Source organism: Crocodylus siamensis, chromosome 13 (genome assembly GCF_052110815.1).
Source record: "Crocodylus siamensis isolate JL-2025a chromosome 13, ASM5211081v1, whole genome shotgun sequence".
NCBI lineage: Eukaryota > Metazoa > Chordata > Crocodylia > Crocodylidae > Crocodylus > Crocodylus siamensis.
This window is the reverse complement of record NC_143407.1, coordinates 35173118-35194184: the sequence shown is the minus strand read 5'-3', so window position 1 is coordinate 35194184 and position 21067 is coordinate 35173118. Positions and strand designations below refer to the sequence as shown.

Sequence of the window (21067 nt, the reverse complement as noted above, 5' to 3'; positions counted from 1 at the left end):
CAGACGCCTGTGATTTGGCTACACACCAGGGGCAGCTGAAGACAAGGAAAAGTGGCAATATCCATTTTTGTTATGCTCGTGAGGAGAAGATAAAGCCAAAGCTGGCTGACTCCCAGCACGTGCTCCAGCCAGCTAACATCCACGGCACACAACCCGCTGAATGGAGGGACATCGGCCATCTGCAATTCCTTTTATAAGACATTATGGAGCAACTTGCTGGAGCATATCTGCTACCGTGTTCACCTCCGAGTGCAAGGGAAGACGACAAAGAAGGAAGTCAGACAGTTGTCAACAAAGCAGTCCACCTTAGCGCTGTCTCCATAACACCGCTGTTTTGAGCCCCTGAAGGAATCAAGGAGTGGGAAAGTTTGGAAAGAGTTCGGGTGCCACGCTTTGGCCAGTGTCAGCTGTAACAGGGGACAGGAAACAGGAAAGAGGACGCCTTGCAATAAATTGCATTGGAGCAGTTAGAAGAGAAAATCGTTTGAGCCCAGGCGGTGCAAAAAGATTTACATCAGGACTGGCAGAGCTCAGTCCATACGAGGGCTATGTTTGCAGCTTGCCAGGAAACCGAGCAAAACCCTAAGCGGCTGGTGTTGGAAGGTGCCTCATGCCTCCGTGTCTATAGGCTCAGACGCAATGGTGATGAGGACCTTACTAGTCCTCGGTGTGGATGTACTGACTTCCCACTGCCCAGGCTAGCGTTCGTCCAAAGCTTGCACTGTATTCCAGGGGCCTTGTGCCAAACAGAACCGACTACTTAGTTATTCCCCAGCTGGGACTGACACAGAAAAGTATTCTACCAAAGACTGCCATTGTCTGCAGTGCGTTTCTGCTGGTGCTGAAAGATGCCAAGTAAAGCAAAAAAAACACCGAGACTAACTTAATTAAGGTTCGCTTGCCCCTTCGGGCCACCACCGGTTGTCAGACAGTGGAGCAGATTAAAACCACTGTCCTTGTTACGTGAAAGTTCAGCCTTTAGGCCTGGATGGATCACTGGCTACTGAACCCAGTCGCCTCCCGTGCGATCCAGAGTGATGCTGTGGTTACATTTTCTTTCGGCTACGTTTCTGTACTAACCAGAGTCTGAATTAAAGAGGCTATGTTAGCCGAGGTGCCGGAGCAAAGACACGGCTCACATTCAGTAGTTGATCCCAACGCTGAAAAGGCAAGGAAGTAGCTCAGAGATTTGTCAGAAGAGCTGAGAAATATCGTACAAGTGAAGCAAAACATGCCTTTGCAACTCCAGACTGAGAAGGCAAGACGCAGCCACTCAGCCAGGGGTAAAATATGAGCTGGAAGGTAGGGGCCTACCGTTCCAACAGGAAATTAAATATATGCAGCAACCACCAAACTGGGAAAGGTAAGTGCAATTTTAAAACGACTCATTATTAACAATCAGCTCAGATTCTGCCATACAGAATAGTATAATTAAACGGCACATGATCAATTACCTTAATGCACTTTACTACTAGTATAATAGCCTCTACTAGATCACTTTCTGATTAAGGCTGCTGTAATTTCATTCCCCAGTTACTCTAAGCTGCTTCTAGAACAAGGGACTGATCTTGTTGTCCTTACTAGTTGTGTGAGCATCAATCATTAGGACTGTTCACCTCACAAAGGCCTTCAGGATTAGGCCCTTGCATTCAGGCAGTCATCAGCTGCCACCGAGCTAGGAAACGCTAGAGACAAAGATTTCAGTGTGGCTTTTCAGCTGGGCAGATCTAGACATGTGGAAGCCCTAGAGATCACTACTTAAATCCAATTGTTTCATATTGAGAGCCTAAGAGAAATGGACCCTCTTGGTTTCAGAGACTTTCCGAAGACGCCAAACTACTTGAGACGGGAGCTGTTCAAATAGCTCAAGTGTGCTGCATACCAGGATCCTTGTCCAAAAGAGTCTACGATCCAGAAAGATAAAGAGTCCCCTTAACTCTTATATATTGGAAGAGAGGGTAGGCTCATCTCACCGTGTGTGTGTGGGGGGGACAATATAAACCAAACACAATGTGATACATGGTTCTTCTGCTTGAGTAATTAAATCAGTGGCTAAATGAAAGAGCCACTGAAGCCAAGTGAATAATGCTTTTAATATGGCCAGGAGATCATCAACATTAAGTGAGACCATAAGAGGTTGTTGAGAAAGATTGGAAGGCATCCCCTCTCCTGGCAAAGGCAGCCTATTATATCATTGCTGTTATATAAACAGTCTCCATTAAAAAAAAGCCAAAAAAACAGTGACTTCTCTGGGATCTAGGGAGACTTACTGTTTAATATCGGAGTGAAGGAATAATTATTATGACCCTTCCTGTTCTACGCTTTATTTTCTATTCCCCATTGTACTAAGGGCCGTAACATTTTTTAAGGGGTTTTGCTGAGCTAATGGGAACAGTTCTGCCAAATTTAATTCACATTGGGTAGAAGAGAATAGACCTGTCACTACCCTCTTTATGTCCTTTCAACTTAAAGGATAGATACATGGTTCTTCTGATAAAAGCTCATTCTTATTTTCCGAGTGGGTTTAAAATATGCTTGCTTTATAGCCTTGGTCTGCAACTTGACTTAGGAATTCTGTTACTTCGAGGGGGGAAAAAAACCCCAACAAAAGATGATTATATTATATTTTGCAGACAGGGGCATTTCACAGTTAGATAGCTTCTTCCAGGGATCCTCCATTGAAAGAAGCTCTCTAAATGTGAAATGCCCCTGTCTGCAAAATATTACCGAGCTCTCTAAGCATTAGCTAACCCTTAAAATACCCTTAGGAGAGAGGTAAGTAGGGTCCTAGTGGTTTTACAGTCGGGGACACTGCAGAACAAAGAGCTAGGCTGATTTATCTGGGGTCACACGGTGAGTGAGAAGGTAGGAACAGAACCCAGTATTTTCAAGGCCCTGGCAGTCACCATTAGACCACTGGCACCATCTATTCTGTTAATTGAACATGGTACCATAAATCCTAGGATCCATCCTCTAGAAGGCTAGCAGTTTGAGAAACAAGACCTTGTGGGTCTGTACTCTCTAGCCAAGGGGTCACCAGGCAAGACAGGCTTAAGCTACAAATTTTGGACCCAACGTTCAGGGCTATTTGTGCTATAAGGGTGTAACTGGCCCATTTGGGAGATTAGGAATAGATGGGATTTTCCAGGCCGGGATTTGGGTTTAGGGTTCCCCTGATGCCTGGTTTGCTTCCAGTCCATCTGTAGCAGAGCATCTCATATTGATGGGATCCTTGTAGCTGAGTCGGTTTCATTAAGCAGGTTTTACAAGGGAGGAATAATATCATCACTGGCTCTGCAAGAGACGGGAGCTTGTACCACCTCGGAGCATTCACCGGAGGCAGGAAAAGGTTCCTTGATGAGCATTTTTATCCTCTGCTCCCCATCTCTGGAAGCTGCATGGCTGAGTGATATTAAGCGTCCTGTCCTCCTGATGCAATAACTGTTCGAGCGACACATGGGAGAGCAGGACTTCAAACATATTTGCCAACTCTGCAAAAGGGAAACTAGAGATGCATTTTCCGTTGGGTGATGTTGAGTCCTCAGGGCAAACACAGGTGACCAAAGGGAAGTGGTGCATTTTCTCCAGCCTTTTGGATCCAGATTGGACATCTTTGCAGAAGGCGTGTTTTAGTCAAACACAAGTTTCTGGACTCAGTTCTGGGGTAACTGAGTGAAACGTTTTCAACTCTTATTCAGGTTAGACTAGATGAGCTAATGGTCCCTCCTGGCCTTAAAATCTAAACCTGTCTAAAGCATTTAGCTGTAAAGCATCACGTGCATTTATGACGCTCGGCAAGTAGCAGTGATTTTTCTGGTCCTCCTGTGTAGCATTTCTCATTCATTCACTCCCAATATTGTGGAAAATTCCACATTCTCCATCCAAGGGGAAATCCTGGAAAGGCCTTTCCCCCTGCTAAAAAAACCTCTTGTCCAGGGATCTCTTTAAATAGGACACAGGACTCTCAAAATCACCAGATGACAGGTCCGCAGACCTGGAGCAAGCATTTTGCTGCTTATTTGCAAGGGTCAAACACATCCAAAGAATCAAACACAAGGACAAGCAACAACAAGGAGACACAAGCGGCTGTTTGGCAAATCCTGGACCAAATGAATGAGCTGCTGTTCAGCCAGTGCCCGTTGGACCGACCTGTTCCTTTTGTAGCAGGATGCACAAAGCCGAGCGTCTCCACAGACGAAGCCCTGTAAGGCACTTTAATGTCCGTCTAGCCAAGCTGTCAGGCTGGCTCTGAATGAAGGACAGCATCTCGGCACACAGCGGCCTGATGTACAGTAGCTACGATGCTGAAGGGAAGAAAGAGCTAACGGGGGCAAATGCTCGCTCTGTGAAGGGTCCCAGCGTAATGCTGGATTAGTAGAAAGAAAAGGGACTGCGCATTAAAATTCATGAAGAAATACAATTTAAGACCCATGAATAACAGGGCCACAATTATGCAGGGTCAGGGTTTTGTTTTTTTTGTCAGTGCTACAGAAAGAAACTAAGTCATTAACATGACGTGTATGGCTGCCATGTGCTCTCCCTTTGTTCCTGGATGCTCAGACAGACCTATTAAGTGTTCAAAGTAACCCTGGGGAATTGGTCATGATGGTGAATAATGACGGTAACGTGGGGGTGAGGGGCTTCGTTACCTGGTTACGCACTGAAGCTGAAGGAGAGCTGCACATTTAAAACAAGGCTGCTTCGGGGAGCAGGGGTATTTCAGTCTGTTTTACCCAGTTATAAACTGAGTCTGCAATATCCATTGTGAGTCACAGACATTATCGTCTGTCTGGATCCCACTGGCTTACTCATAACTTCCCGTTAAGGCACACGTATGATGTGTGGCTAGAGCACAGCGTTGGTCCTGGGGGAAAAGTGGCCTACTCTGCCAGACATTTACCCTGTGACCTCTGTTTCTGCTCTGCAAAAGGGGGATATTCGCTACCAACCACAAAAGGGCATTGGCGACACGTAGGAGGTGCACGCGGGTGCGCATGCACCCCCTGAGATCGGCCGCGCACCCCCTGGAAGCACCAGCCGTGAAACCGGATGTGCGCTTCTGGTTTCGCCGCGGGCTCGGCAATTGGCTGCTGGAAGACCCCCCCCCTTCCCCGGTTGGTGATGGGCCACTGGGGGACGCCCCACCCCGTTGGTGATATTGTGTTGCCCCAGACTCGGGAGGCACCGGTTGCCCACACAAAAGGGTGTTGAAGATGAAAACATTAATGACTCAGAGATGCTCAGGCGCTACAGCAGAAGGGTCCATATCCTATCTATGTCGGACTAGTAGGTTACCTATCAATTCATGATTTTTTGTTGGTTAAGCTATGGGTAACAATCCCTTAAAACAAGACTAGGGGAGAAGGGGACAGCACAAGGACAGGTGATCCTTTCATCCCGCAGCACGGCTATGGACTCCCTTCTTCAGAACTGCCAGCGCCCAAGTCATGTCGCAGGTAAAAACAAGTAATAACCTCTGCCACCCAGTCCTTCCCCAGAGTGCTCTTGAAGCCTCCTACATGTCTGACGAAGGAAGGCCAAAGTCCTGGCTTGCCTGTTCTGCTGGCAAAACACCCCCAGGCATCTGCTGACGGGGCTGCAGCCCAGTGAAAATCATGACTTCTTCATGTCATCATGGAGGAGAATTTAGGAGACAGAGTACAGGCATAAGATGGCTTAAGACCTTGTCCCCGTACCAGACCAGGAATTGAAGTAATTGAGAATTAGGCCCAAGCATTATGTAGGGACCAGAAATAAGAGGTCTTCTGTGCGGAGCATCTTTTACAAGCACGACAACCTGGATGTCTGTGGGATGCCTGTTAGGTGTGAAACTTCTCAGCAAGTTAGAGAATAAGCAGCCTGATCTAAAATGTCAGCTCAGCGTTGCAGGCAGTGCTTTCCCCGTTACCCAGAGCACTGCCTGGAATAAAATCTGGGTTTTCATGGGCTGGTAGCTAAAGGGAGTGTGTGTTGGAGGGGGGGCGAGGAGGAGGGGAGAAAGAGACAGAGAGTGACAGACAGAGAAATAGTCAGTTCGTCATGATCCAATTTTAAGGTCTTAAATAGAGCAAGTAGGAGTGTGCTGGGTTTTTTTATTCCTTAATTACTCACAATGAAGCATTATTTACAATGAGGACTAAACGGTGCTTAATTATTCCTGCTATGTCTTATGTCATGGGAATGCAGATGGTGGAGGCAGTCTACTCCTTGTCTTGGATATAGTGTAAAAGTGGGTGCATTTTGTCCTAACGTATTAGCTGGTGAAATAAAACCATTTAGCTGCCCTTAGACAGGCTAGATTCCTTAGTAGGATAGGCTGACTACTTACTTACCTAGCATTGGTGTGAATTGAAGTGGTAGATCTGATATGGTCTAATGGGACTTTGAATCCCAGGTGAAGTATTGTTTCCTGTGCTTATTCGATAAGGAAATCAGAAGAGGGATGACAGCTGATATGCATCATAAACTTGTGACTAGTTATAGTAGTGGCGCTGCCCTGAAAAATCCCTAGCTTTCGTGGCTGAAAGGACAGAGGAGTTGGAACAAGAAGGGATCGTGTCCTGTGGTGCTTGGACAGGACTGCCGTGAGGTGGGCCAGCTCTGAAGTTACGCTCTGAAGAGCGAGCAGCAAGTGCTGGCGGCTGGGGAAAGGGGACAGCTTGTCCGGTTCCTCTGGACGGCTTGTCCGGTTCCTCTTTCTAGGAAAAACAATAGAGAAGCTGTGGTTCTGGGCAGGAGCAAAGAAAGGATTCTGAATCCACTGTGCAAAATACATCTGTAGCCCAAATTCACACGAGTTACAGAATAAAAACAGCCCTGAAGACCCCATTCAATGTCTTGTTACTTTTCAAGAGTTGATCTGCTGTATTTTTCTGCCCCCGGTCGTCAATATAAATCTGTTTAGCAAACACCTATTTTTAATTAACCCTGCCTGCTTTTTCAGGGTGAGACTAGACAGGAAACGTGCTCATCTTTGAACAGAATCTCAGGTAAGATTTTAAGATCTCGATTGCTCTGAGATCCGTATCGCCTTGATCTACAAGAAGACTCCTTTGTGCGCTTGTGTTTCAATGTGACGTTATGGAGGTAAGGGCTGTTTTAAGGCTTTCAGTAAACTCTGTGGCCTCAAAGCCTGCATATCTCAGACACTCGAAAGAGGGTTGTCGGCCTGTTTATAACACTCAGCACTGAAACCATCTGGTGCCTGGGCATTACTAGGTTTCTGCAGTTTGGAGATGGGGAGATTGCAGACAGCTGAGTCAACGTCTTAGCCCCTGTGACCTTTTTATTTGCAACCTGCACCTGGCCTCTCCAGCAGGCACAGCAATTATTTGCATATGTGGCCTTGGAAACAGCTGTATGTCTGAGGCTGTCGTTAAATTTAAAAGGGGTGATCTATCCAGCCGTGGAAGGGCAATGTATTAGCACAGTGAAATACTAACCTGTCATAGCCCTACCCTAATCTGGAAGTAAATTAATATACCATAAATTATTAAAAAACAGATGGCTCAGACTTGAACTGCTTTTGAGGAGGCTGTTCAACTGCGTACACTTTAGCCTGCAACCAAAGGCCTGATTTGGTAAGCATTACTGGCCCTGAGGAGCACTGCTTGAGAGTGAATCCGCAACATGCAGTGTATAGCTCTACCAGTGATTCTCAGCCCTGGGGTGACTTGAGAGCCTTTCAAGGGTGCTGCAGCGTAGCATGCAACGTTAGCACTGTTAGGTGTGCAAACATGATTCACAAGAGATTTCAAACCACGTTTAGTGTTAAAACCATTCTGACCCACGCTGGTCTTCTGTAGTCCGAACAACAGGTGCAAACCAAGAACTAAAGGTTTCCGAGAGATGCCTTGAGTTCAGTGAGGGGTGACTTGAGTCTAACAAGGTTGAAAACTACTGATCTACACCACAGTCCAGTACTGAGAGACATACGTGAGCTAGCTGGGTACCCATAGCGCAGCAGCATAAGGTGCCCAGGCTGCATAATCCCACCTGCGATACCCAGTGAGTACTCAGTGACCGAGGCCTGTGCTGTCATAGGTCCACTGTTGTCAGGACCAGAACTAGGCAGATCTAGCTCGAGTGTGTTGGGATGACCTGCTAGCACACCTCTGATTGCAAGGTAGATGTAACCTCTTGCTAGTTCTATCCTGACCTCTGTAGGCAGGCTGTCCTGGCAAAGTGCTCCTAGCTCGGACACAATTGTAGTATATTGTTAAAGCTATACAAAACAGACTGTACCACTCAAGCTCAGTTTTGATCCTGTAACAGTATTTACAGAAGGGACAACTCCTAGCACGTCTAAGTCAGTCTGGAATTACACCTGCTTCTAATAACCTGGGCCAGCCTGTCGGTGCTGTAGTGCAAACTGTCAGTGATATAAACCTAACTTCACTCTTTAGTTTTCACTCTTTTTTTCTGGACTACAGAAAAAAAATAGAGCAACGTGTGGTTGCAAAGACCTCCGAAAGGCCGCAACAGGTCAGAAGATGTTTTTAACATCGTAGATTCCTATATGAAAGCTCTGGGTTTATTTTGTGCATCATATATACCCACCTAACAGCACTAACGTTGTGCAGGACCCCGGCACTCCGGAAGGGATCTTGGCGCACTCCGTCCTGGTTGAGAATCGCTGTTCCGGGGCACTCGTCCTCCGGTAAGGAAATAGATTTTAGGAACAGCATTTCAATACTGACTCATAGCCAGTGCCACAAAGACAGGGCGGACACTAATACGCTGATTATTAAAAAAGGTGGGGGGAAAATGCTGACTGCCTGAAATAAGCATGGGTTATATGAAACATAGGCTTCCATGATGTTTGCCTGCAACCAAATTGAAGCTTAGGAATCTTTCTTCTTGACAGCAAGCTTACTTGGAGATTCCAGGCTCAGAGCAATTATCTGTCTTCACTAGTTCAATGTAATTAATAGATGTGGTTTACTCCACAGCCATCAAGGGATGCTGTGCTCATCACAGAGCAGACCAGGGCTTCCAGGGCAAAGAAGGGAAATTCCCCAGGGAATTCAAAGTTAACCTCAGGGTAGTTGGTGATAAAATGGGGTTGTACAGCTAGGGACTGACAATCTCGCTACTCAACAGAAAGGAAAAACTCACATGCTGCACGACGTCCAGTGTGCATATGTGGCTTAGTGTTGCCCTCTGTCACTGAACAAAATTTGCAGTGGTGCTTAACATTAAACCCTAGGAAAAAGCAATGTGTAGTTTTCCTAGCAGACCTGAAAGCAACAGCACAACCCCACAGAACACATTTATTGCTGTAGCAGCTTTAAAGATAGAGATACTCTGTTGTCCAGTGATTAGAACGAGGAATTGTAGCCTAGATTACTGGGCGCTTCTTCCAGCTCTGTTACTAAATTGCTGTGTGCGCAAAACCCTTAATCTGTGCCTGTTTTCCCCATCTGTGAAACTGAGATAGTATCTCAAGAGGGATGGCAGGGTGTAATTCATTAATGCTTATTAGACTGGGTGAAGTCTGTGGATGAGTGGCTTTGTATTTGGTGAGGATAAAGTTCAGGAGTGACGATGAGTTTGATTAAAACAAAACCTGTTATCCTTAACCTAGGAGGAAAGAAAAAAAATCACCTTGCCTCCAAAATCAGCGACAATATACTCATCTATGCACAACATGAGTCGCATGGGATTAAAAGAAAAAAAGTAGCGGAAAAAATCACAGGCATATGGATATCATTTAATAAATTGCCATAACTGAAATTGTACCAGGAAATGCAATGATGGGATATCGGCAGTCCCCAGCCAGAAAGAGTCAAGCAGTGAATTTGAACACCACTGAATGAGTGAGTTACTAGTAGCCACTAAGACGAACGTATTGTAAGAAAGAAAGTACATTTTCACAAAAAGACATCACAACATATTGAATCTTGGCACGTCCCATAATGTATCCAGAGTGAACAGAGGTTATGCTCATTTAAATTCTAAACTGAGTATGTTTTTCATGCTCCCTGGTAAACATTAAAGTCATTTGGGGTGATTTCTGCAGATCATCTCAGGTAGATGTGGAGGATTTATGACTGCTGAATGTCTCAATAGCTTGATGTTATCCAGTCCAGGACTATAAAAGTTGAGAGGCAGGAGTATTTAAAGTTGTCAAGGGCTGATGAACAGCTTGTGTGTGCTGCTGGCAGACTGATTGCTTTTGTTATATTGTTTACAAATGGTTCAGAGCATTGATTAACTGATCAATATTGTATTCATAATACCAAACATTTTTGGTAGTTACAGTTACTGACTACAATAAATCTTTCTCTCTGCTAACATTTGATGATAAACAACTGGAAAGGGGCTTATTAGCATTCTGAATTTATTGGGTGTTCTTAAGCAGTCTAAACGAATGTGTATAATGATGATAATATTTAGCATGGAGGTGGTGTTTCCCATCTTCACAGTGCTCTGCAAACATGAATCAGTCTTCGCAATCCCTTGCAAGCGAAATAGGTAGGTGTTATCCCTATTATTCTGGAGGGAGAAATTGAGGCAGGGCGATTATTTGACCTGGGGACAAGGGGAGACAGTGGTAGGTCTGGGGTTAGAAGCGAGACATTTCTGGCTGAAGTCCTGTCCTCATAGGATAAGAGAAATGTATTGCTTCAGTCTCATCATTTAATTCAGGAAGAGATAAAATATTCTTAATGCAGATAAACAGGATTTTTTAAAGGACATTACATTTTAGGATGGAGACAGTTTTTGCATATAGTTTCTGCTTAATAGTTGTTATGCCCAGAACTATCTTGCTGAAAGGAAATGTGGTGCAAGCTCTTGCCCTTCTCTGGGTTTAAGTCAGGCATAGACAACCCCCATCATGGATGCCAGAGCATGCCACGCAAGGGCATTTTGCTTGGCAGGGAAGGGGCAGGGGCTGTGCTGCCATAATAAGGATTGGGACCCCTGTCTCTGGCACTCCAAAATGTTACAAATCAAGGTTGTGGGTGTTTTTGGCACTCTGCCCAAATATGTTGCTGACCCCTGGTTTAAGTCTGTCTTTACAGGACAACAGTAGGACTGTGTTTTTCTTTCAGTTGGGAATGCATTGCATTGGCAGGTCTAGGGACTTTTTAAGTATACCTAGTCTGCCGTCTTCAGGTCATATTGGGAATTACATACCACCGGTACCAGAAAGTGAAGCAGGGACCCTTCAATCAAAATGAAAATGTCACACATTTGAATTAACTTGTATTAGGCCAAACAAGACTTTTTAGTTCGGGTGTTCTTTGTCCCACAGTTTGTTGAATGTCTTATGGCTGTACTGTAAAGTTGACAAATTGATAATAATATTGCCAATTACACTGTGAACATGTATTGGTCTTAGGGAAGGATTTTCATATTACAGTGCCACTTCCACACAGTGTTAATGCAGTCTACGTCCTTTGGCTTGCAATATAAAGCGGGCTGGCATTTTCCCATAGAAGGCAGGGTAAATCTGTACCTTATATACTGATGAAAGTGGGTGTGTGTGTGTGTATACATATACCTATAGAGCTATATATATGTGTAGTATACACATATACCTGTAGAGCCTTTATGAACCGATGCTTACTTTGCTGCTGTGAAATGTGCAGAAAGCAGCTGAAGAAATGTGTGTGTGTGTGTGTGTGTGTGTGTATACACACACATATACATATATTTCTTCACCAGCTGTTTTCTGCACATCATTTCACAGCAGCGGATAAAATGAGCTTCAGCTCATGAAAGGTTGTGCTATATGTATATATGGCATACAGGGGGAGGTGTGTGAGCAGAGAGACCTAGTTTGCCCTGTTAGTCTGAAGTCAGGTAGAAGGCAGGTGGGGATCCGCACCTTCTAAACTAACCAAAGTAGATGCATATGATGAAGATACCAAGGTGAAGCTCCCTTGGTCTGCTGAAATGACGGGCAGAAGGGCAGGTGATGAAGGGTGCTTCAGCTACGGGTGCCAGCGCTGCTTGAATCCATTCCGGGAGGCGTCATCACACGATATAAAGTTGTAACGTGAATCTTATTTTTAAAAAGCAAGATCCGATTAGGGAGGCAAATGTAATAGGACATGCCTATTACATTAACCCCCCCCCCCCCACAGGGCTGCTGTAGAAATTGGACTGAACATTTAATATTAATTTTAATGAATGCCCTATCATTTATCTCCTGAGTGCCTCTCACCGGTCTTCGGCAGATTTATATATCTAATTCCTGGGGACTCCGAGGTAATCCTGGAGGGTTGGCAACCCCGGCGTCAGCTCACGAACGCTTGTGCTACGCAGACACAAACTTCTAGATCTAGGTCTATGCATCTATCTAGCTGCATATCTAGCTGTAGAGATAGATATAGAGATCGATATTTATCTATAGAGATAGATATCTACACAGATACATATCTATCTATATAGAAAGCTACATAGCTAGCTCTCCCAGGCCCGGCTGAGGGGCCGGAACCAAAGGGCGCGGGGCGCGGAGCCGGGGTAGCCCCGAGGAGAAGGGACCAGGAAGGGGGCGGGGCCTCCCCTGCCGGGGCTCCCTCCTCCCCTTGCCTGGCGCCCTGTGATGTCATCAGAGAGCGCCGGGGGCCTATTTCCGGGTTGGGAGCCGGGACAGGTGGGGTCACGTGGCAGGTACCGGGGAACGGCGCTAGCCCCGGAGGGAGCCACTGGTGCTGCTCGGAGCGCCCTGGGGAATCCGGGGGGATAGAGAGCCCCCCTGCCCTTGGCTCCCGGGTGTGAGGGGAGGCATTTGTGGACCAACCAGGGGATTCCCCCCCCCCCAAGTGTGTCCCTGCGTGCTGGCGGAGGGTGTTTGTGTCTGAAAGCTTGCAAAGAAGAATGCTTCCCGGCACAAGCGCCTTGGTCAGGCTGAGGAAGCGTCCGTCGTCGTCCCAGGAATGACGCTGCTTCAGCCTGACGAAGCGCGTTCGTAACAACAATTTTTTCCAACTATTTGAGTTGGTCTAATAAAAGATAATCACATTTACCCAAAGAGCCTTGTCTGCTGATGTGCGCGTGTGCATTGAGAGCTACAGAGTGCCGAGTGGCTTTCCTGAGTTCACGCTGCCTTCATCAGGTGCGTCAGGTCACAGAAGCTTGTGTGCGCGTGTATGTGTGTGTGTGTGTGCACGTGTGTGCGCGCACCTGTGCACGCGCGCACACGTGCACTGTTCTTCATTCCGCCTAGGGCGCAAATCTTACCCTGCCTTCTCCTTGCCTTCACACAAGTGCACCTGACTGTGTTCTGTATCCCAGCCTTGAACTGGGAGGCTACCTCTAGATGTTTGTTTCCCTGGGGACAAGTAGCAGCAGGGCACAGTGTGGCTCCTGGGAGCCAGGCTCCAGTTTTGGGCAGCCTGCTTTCTTTCAGCTCAGGTGGCAGCGCCGACAGATCTGCAGTGCCACATACCACACATCTGTGCTCATCTGGAGATGGCCAGGAAGCGCCTGGCTTTTCCCTGTTGTGCGTTTAGAAAGTGAAAGAGGGAGCAGATATTGCAGCCCTTGGGAAGCATGCATATTTCTGATCCTTGTTGCTGTGGTACACCTGTTTATCTCTCTTGTATTACAGGAAAGCGGTCGCACAGTTATCCCAATGGAGAGAAAACACAGCTCCCAGAAGGGCAAAGACACCAGGAAGTCAAATGTTGCCCCGCTCCCTATTCACAAATACAGGAAGAAGCTTGTTGAGGCTGTCAGAGACTGCTCATTTCTCATTGTGACCGGGGAGACAGGAAGTGGCAAAACTACCCAGCTCCCTAAGTATCTGTTTGAAGAAGGTAACGGTTCTCCTTAAGATGGTAGACATCTTCCTATATTAGTGAAGGGTAAAACCTTTCAGTTTGCTCTTAACGTTGGCCCCTTTTGCAAAAAAGTTAGCAAACTAGATGGAGAACTATAGCTTTTAAAAACTGAAATGGACATTGGCACAAAAAAGATGCACGTTAAGCTTTCCTGGGGGGTGAATGTGTGCACACGTGCCTGTGTGTATGGAGTGGAAAAATCAGTCACTTATGCCTTAAAAAGTATATTTGCAACAGCTAATATGTACTTCAAATTGACAAAGCAGTGTGCCACAACTGAAGCAGCACGTTCCTTGCTTGTGTAGGCTTTGCAAAGCATGGAGTGATTGGCGTGACTCAGCCTCGGCGAGTTGCTACCATATCTGTGGCCCAGAGGGTGGCTGAAGAGATGAACTGTTCTCTAGGAAGCACAGTGGGATATCAGGTCCGCTTTGATGACTTTACCTCGGAGGTATGTGTTGGAGAGTTGTAGTTGTGAATATGATGGTTTAAAAATAACGGCCATATACCTAAGAAATGCCTGCTTCAAAATCTGGACATGCACAATCTATCGTGGAGCTTGTTTTCCATATAGTAGTACTCTGTACCGTTCAAGAAAGGGTTTGAATCCCATTCTGTATGTACGTTGTTGTGAATACCGTGTTCGGATGCTGCTCTAGTGTTAAGAAATGTACAATCCAGTTCTGTAAAGAGCCACATTTTTAAGGCACGCTGTAACAGAAGCATTGCCACAGAATTGGTACGTTTTCTAAAAGAGGGCTCTGGTTTTTTAGGCAGTGTGAATGTGGAGGGTAAATGAATAGCTGATCCACATAGGAAAAAATCATGTGATCGTGGTTTTGTGATTGGGAATTGTTGGTTTGTCTTTGGGACATAACAGCGGGAAAAGAAGGAAAAAAAACGTTGTGCTTTAGATATAGGACCGTGTTAGAAATGCTTTCTATGGTAGACAGTGCATTTGCAACTTGTGTTAGCATGCTGTACTAAATGCGGCATATGGCCTCTTGAAGCCTAAGCAAGGAACTCCAGGCAATAAGCACAGTTCAGATGTTGAAAAAGGCTATGATGAGATCCAGTTGTAGAGTAACAACAGCGTGTGATTGAACTGCTCAGGATACTGCAATCAAGTATATGACTGATGGCTGTCTACTGAGACAGATACTGGCCGAGCCCCATCTTGCCAAATACAGCATCATCGTATTGGATGAAGCCCACGAGCGGAGCCTAAGCACAGTGAGTCTCATGTTTTTGGAGGCTGGCTGGGGTGGGGATTTAGAGAATGAGGAGGTTACGCCTAGGGCAGTTCTCCCATGGATTTAGCGTGTTTCCCAGCCTTTTCCTCAGCTTGACCCCATTTATGAGCCTGGCGCAGAGTTGTGTCACCCTGCTGCTGCCGGGCAGGCAGGAGGTGCCTTGCCATGGCGACACAGCTGGTGCAGGGCTCCCAGCAGTGGCACTGAGCCTCCCTGCCCTATTCTGCTGCAGAGGCCCTGGGGGGCAGGGAGCCCAAGCCCTCAATGGGCAGCCCACATCCACCCTGCTCCATGCACAAATCTGGGGGCATGTGTGCCCTCCCATGCCTCCCTCTCAAGGAATGTGCAACTCCATCTTTTATTGTTGCAACCCCCAATGGGATCTTGACCCCCAGGTTGGGATCTACTGCTCCAGCACCTCTCCATCCCTTTAGTTTTCTGCATTTATTGATTGATTAAAAAACTAAGTTAAAAGACATCGGCCCTGTGAGCATCACATGCTAGCAAAGATCATTTCCTTGTGCAGAGAAGAATGACAGGACAGTGGCCGTGCTTTAAAAGCAGTTGTCTCCTTGAAGCTGCCGTGAGGGTAAGGAATGGAAAGTAAAGAGCTTTTTAGCTGTGTAAAGAAAGTGGTTTTGAATGTCTACTAAACCTTTTATTAAACTGTACCTAGTGTATTTATGAGAGTACAGGGGGTGTTCATGCCTCTTTAAGCATTCGTGCCCTCAGGGCATAATTCTCTCCCATTTTTAATGTCTCTGAGATAAAAATCAGTCCCTTTTCTTGTATTTTCTTGGCTGTTTCTGCTGTTTTCTGGTGAGTCCAGAGAGACCAAGATAAAATGATTCTCTTTCAGGATATTTTATTTGGCTTGCTGAAAAAGCTGTTCCAGCAGAAGAAGCCTCCGGGCAGAAAGAAAGCCCTCAAGGTGGTAGTGATGTCAGCCACCCTCGAGGTAGACAAGCTCTCAGAGTTCTTTGGGCACTGCTTGGTGGTGGATATTCCAGGAAGAAATTATCCTGTCAAGACAATGTTCTGTAACCTGCTTGGCCCAAAGGATGCAGGAAATTCTGCATACGTTACAGAGGTACAGTATGGTTGTTTGACTTGGTCTCTCTGTCCTGGTCTGTTTGTTCTTGGTGTGATGATGAACTCTCAGCAAGCCATGGGAGTTCACCCCTTTGTGAGCAAAGCTTTAACCACTCCGTGGGTGGCCGGTTTTTCAAGCTTCCTAGCATGTGCGTCACGGGGGGAGGAGTTGAGTTGGTTTACATTTCCACTTAGGATTGCTTGAATGAAAGGCTCTAGTTCCAGCAGTTAATCCTGTACCTGTTGCTTGTTTCAGGCTGTAAAAGTGACCCTGGATATCCACTTGAATGAGTCAGCAGGGGACATCCTGGTTTTTTTGACCGGTGAGAATACCTCTTTCCTTCCAAAACCAAGGCTGTCCTGTGGCAAACTGTGAAATGATTCTTGCTGCCAGTGAATGTCCCTGTAATCCCAGAGCAAGAAATGCTGGGGACAGTTCTGTCTTCATAGCAGTGGCTGCACTGCAGCGTCAAAATGCATCACTGCAGCCGCACCCAGCTGAACTGGCATGCAGAATCAGTGGTAGAGAGAGCAGCTGTTGCAGGCATGTAATATCTTCATTTAAAAGATCAGGTGCGAATTTTTCCCAAGTGCATGAGTCACTTCTGACTGTAAATTCAACTGAAGTCACAACTAGTGTTTCTTAGATATTTCTGGATATCTCATCCTAAAGTTGCTTGGGTAGGTATTTCCAACACTGATCTGTCTCATCCCTGGACTTCTTTATCGTCTCGACTCTTTCTGCCCTTCCCAACTGTGTCTGAGAGAGATGATTGCCTCTCTGCCTCTTAATAACACCAGCCCAGGGTCTGGATTTTTAGGTGGGCATTAGTCTTTGATGGTTATAGAAACAAAGGGCTGCCAGGTCATTGAGTCCAGCTGCTGACCAGGGCAGGACATGGTTCCTTAAAAGAGATGGAGTTGGGTATTAAAGAACAATGTCATGTTCATTTTAAGGGCCCAATACCCCATCCCTTGTACACTAGAAAAGTTGCTGATCTCAGCAGGGGCTGAAAACAAACAAACCAGAAACCCCCTAACTTTTGGACTGTTTCCAATGCAGGAGAGAAGATGACCTCTTTAATACCTTGGAGTAGGAATCTTTAGTCCTCAATCTTACTATATATTTATGCAGTATAAATGCTTCTTATAGTTTCATAGTAGCTAGAGTCGGAAGGGACCTAGGTAGATCATCTAGTCCGACCCCCTGCCTTGGCAGGAAAGAGCACCGGGGTCAGATGACCCCGGCAAGGTGCTCATCTAACTTCCTTTTAAAAATCCCCAGGCTAGGAGCCTGCACCACTTCCCCTGGAAGCTGGTTCCAGGCCCTAGCCGCCCTGACTGTGAAGTAGCGCCTCCTAATATCTAATCTAAACTTACCCTCCGCCAGTTTGTGACCGTTATTCCTGGTCACTCCTGGCAGCGCACGGGGGAACAGGGACTCCCCCAATACCTGCTGATCCCCCCTGACCAGTTTGTAGCAGGCCACAAGGTCCCCCCTTAACCTTCTCTTGTGGAGGCTAAACCCTTAAATGATTCTATAAAAATAAGATGATCACAAACCCTCCAGCCTAGCAAATGTATGCTTGAGGTTGCTGAAATAACTCATAAAACCCTTAGAAGGAATGCATAATGAAACTACCACCGTTACACAGAAGAACCCAAGTCAGAAACATCCCTTTTGAAAGGCTGGCTGTCATCAGTGAAGGTGATTTCCACAACTGGTCCTTTTTCCTTGCTCTTGTACTGACATCCCTCTAACGTTTGATAAAGAAAACCTTGCATAGAACTATTTTAAGCTACCAAAGCAGAGTTATAGCTAAACAGATCATTTCTAAATTCTTTGTTTGTTTTTCAGGACAGTCTGAGATAGAAAAAACTTGCGACTTGCTTTTCCAGAAGGCAGAATCTATAAACTACCGTTACGATGTGCAAGATTGCTCTGTTGAAGGTTTGCTCATCTTACCGTTGTATGGGTCGATGCCAACAGGTAAGATTTGTTCAATTGAGTGTTGTGTCTGATTCAGAAAAAAGTTAGTTACAGGTTTTTGTTGTGTGATATTCTTATAAAGAAGGTTTTGTTTGGAAATAATACAGCCATGGATTCACTTGTTTGAAAAATAAAATACCTGCAGTATTGTCACAGGTAGTCACAATCTGGCATTGCCGGTACTCTGATGAGCACTTTGACTTAAAATCCACACAGTTTTGGAAATAGTGTTCTTCCATCCAGGTCAGTATGGAGTGGAGGCCACAGTGTGGAAGATGTGTGTGTTCCCTTCTTGCAAGGACAGTCTTCCAGTTTAAACAGAAATCTAAGGTCCTTACTAGTAATGGTCATCAACTTTCAGTGTGCCATGAGCAAGAATATTTTGGCTCCAATATTTGGGACCAAGATGAACATGAGTAAAGATTTTCTGGCTCTCTGAAATTCACCTTTTCAATGTGAAAAGGTGCTCTACATTTCTCTAACAGATGGATCACAGACATAGCAAGGTAAAGAGCGCTTCTCATTCTGTCTGTACATTTTCGTAATGGGATATTATCTCTTCTACCCTGAAAACATTAGTAGTTTCTCCTGCAAGGCCGATGCACGCTATAGTTCTTAGCAGGGGCAGGCATAGATGCCCGTGAAGTCCAGTTAAAACCTGCTCCTCAGACTTGTTCCAAGAGCTCCTGTTTCAGCTCCTGGCCTTCTGGCTGAAGACTGGTGCAGACCTTTGCAAAGAGCTGGCAGCCTGCTCCTTTAACTGGTTTGAGGCATATTGAGTCTGTTTTCAGTCTAGGATATACACTGATTTAAAATTAAAATATAAATCCACAGCCTTGATATGCAGGGTGTGGCTAATATCTGTCCGGGAGAAGTGAGGCACAACAGGAAAAATTATTTTTATTCAACTGAAATAAATGTTTTTAGCTGTCAAAAAAGGGGCCTTGGTTTAATTGCTCAGATGTGTTGCTTCCATTAATTTGAGAGAGAGAGAGAGAGTGTGTGTGTGTGTGTGTGTTGCCAGTAAGACATGTGGCAGTAGGGCTGTGCCTATGAGGGACGATGCAAAGACTTCAGCGCTACCCTTGATAGAAAGTATAAATTACCAAGTGAGTCACTCAGCTGTGTCACTGCCTAATAAGACATGCACTCATTTTGAAGAGATGAAAAACAAAGGTTTCCTGCCCTTTATAAAACACAGGTGCTGCGTTTTCAGATGCTCTCAAATGTGGTGGTTAAATGTGTGGGTGAAATCCGTAGAATACCAAAATGCAGAATAAACGGGTGTGAGAGGAGGGCAGCAGTTTCTGAGTCGGAGAATTTTTGTGAGGAGCTTGTCGGCTGAAGACACGCAGAGGGTGCGCTTCTTGTTCCCTCCTAAAAGGATGAAATGAGGCTTGAATGAGAGGAAAGTGCTAACTGTGGTGCTTTAAGAAAAACCGCAAATATACTTGACCTTGACAGACATGGTTCTTTTCATTGTATGGGTGTGCTTGGGAGGTGTACTTGATGCAATTGCTCCTGCATATGATGCCTGGCAGTAATAAGACCCTTGCCCCAAAGAGCTATCTATGAAGTATGACCGAGACATTGTAGGAACAGCTTTTCCAAAGGAGTTAGAAGGCCAATTCCCTGTTGTTCTCTGAAATTCTCCCCCTGAGTAATAGCTGGAGGGTAATACATACGTACTACTTTGTCACAGGTTTAGACAAGATGGTTCATCAGAAAATCAAGACGTTAACTCGTGTTAGAATAGGTTTGCAGTCCCTGTTTGCTTGGGTTTCTTAGAGCCCTGACCATTTGATTTAAAAAAACCCACTTTAAATCTTTGGTTGACTGTCCATTCAGAGCTGGCATCTTGCTTGGTTCCCTAGCTCTGCTCTTCTTTCCAAAGAGCCACCCAGAAGAGTTATGCTTTTAAGTACTCTGTGGCCGGACTCTTTCTTACAGGACTTAACAGTACAGAAGTGGTGATATTGTTCCTGGCTGATGGGGAACGAGTTTTAGAACTGAGTATGGTTTGAATTGCTTCATCTGGCTCTTCTCTGGTTCACTCCAGGTATAACTGTGTTAGCTACCCATTTCCACTGTCTGACCTTGCCCATTCCTAGAGGTGTTCTTTGACTTCGCTGTGTCCTGCCTGGCACAGGGACCTGATGGATTCTCTCATTTTAGATCAACAGAGAAGAATATTTTTGCCACCGCCGCCAGGCATTCGAAAGTGTGTCATAGCCACAAACATTGCTGCGACATCCCTGACAATTGATGGGATCAGGTACCTGTTTCCTTCGCTTCTTAAAAGCTGTAACTTGAGGGATGCTAGAGAAGGTTGCACTGGAACTGAAGGATGTCTGACCTCTGTCTCCAGCGATCTGGAACTGTGTGCTCTCTTCTCTTTACACAGGCAGGGAGTGAGGTGCATATATAACAAAAATCAGTGGTCAGCTGGTGCTATGCCTTTGCCTGGGAGCTTAAATAGTCTTTAAAATGGTTAATATAGATGGAGATTATTTTGCAAAAAATCGAAACTGTGCAATTTCTTTGTACAGACAGGCCTTAGATGGGGGAATTGTAGTACGTGCCTTTGTAGTTCTGCCACTGGCCAGCAGGGTGCGACCCTTCTCCAAATTTACAGACCGAGTATGTTCTACATCTGCCGTTCTCAACCTGTGTGGGCTCATGGCCCTTCTCACTCCCGACCTACAACCCCCTGGCTCTTTTGGTCCCCCTCACTCCTGATCCACTACTCCCAGCCTCCCAGTGTGTGTGTGTGTGTGTATGGGGAGGGCACGGGCCCACGGCTTGGCCACCGCTGCTCCCCTCAGGCCACCCACGCTGCCCCCCACCCCACCTCCTCTCTGGCAGGGACCACCAGATCACTATTTGGGAGATACTTTTAGAGTCATCTGTACTGATTACTCATCGTACTGCTAGTG

General features: G+C 45.9%; 1 protein-coding gene across 5 annotated transcripts in view; it reads left to right on the top strand.

Annotated features, from left to right (window-relative positions):
- The first annotated feature begins 970 nt into the window (after nt 1-970).
- Nucleotides 971-21067, top strand: part of DHX40 (DEAH-box helicase 40) — a 32260-nt gene continuing 12163 nt past the window's right edge. Inside the window, exons 1-8 of one of the 5 annotated variants that reach the window (XM_090025944.1) lie at nt 971-1363; nt 13565-13772; nt 14102-14247; nt 14910-15029; nt 15909-16139; nt 16398-16464; nt 18000-18131; nt 20307-20406. In XM_090025944.1, the coding sequence (XP_089882070.1) occupies nt 13589-13772; nt 14102-14247; nt 14910-15029; nt 15909-16139; nt 16398-16464; nt 18000-18131; nt 20307-20406 (980 nt within the window). In that variant the 5' untranslated portion in view covers nt 971-1363; nt 13565-13588. Of the gene's footprint in view, nt 1364-9155; nt 9819-12520; nt 13070-13564; nt 13773-14101; nt 14248-14909; nt 15030-15908; nt 16140-16397; nt 16465-17999; nt 18132-20306; nt 20407-21067 lie in introns of those variants that run through there. The other 4 variants (XM_090025942.1, XM_090025941.1, XM_090025940.1 and 1 more) reach the window with 4 other exon arrangements.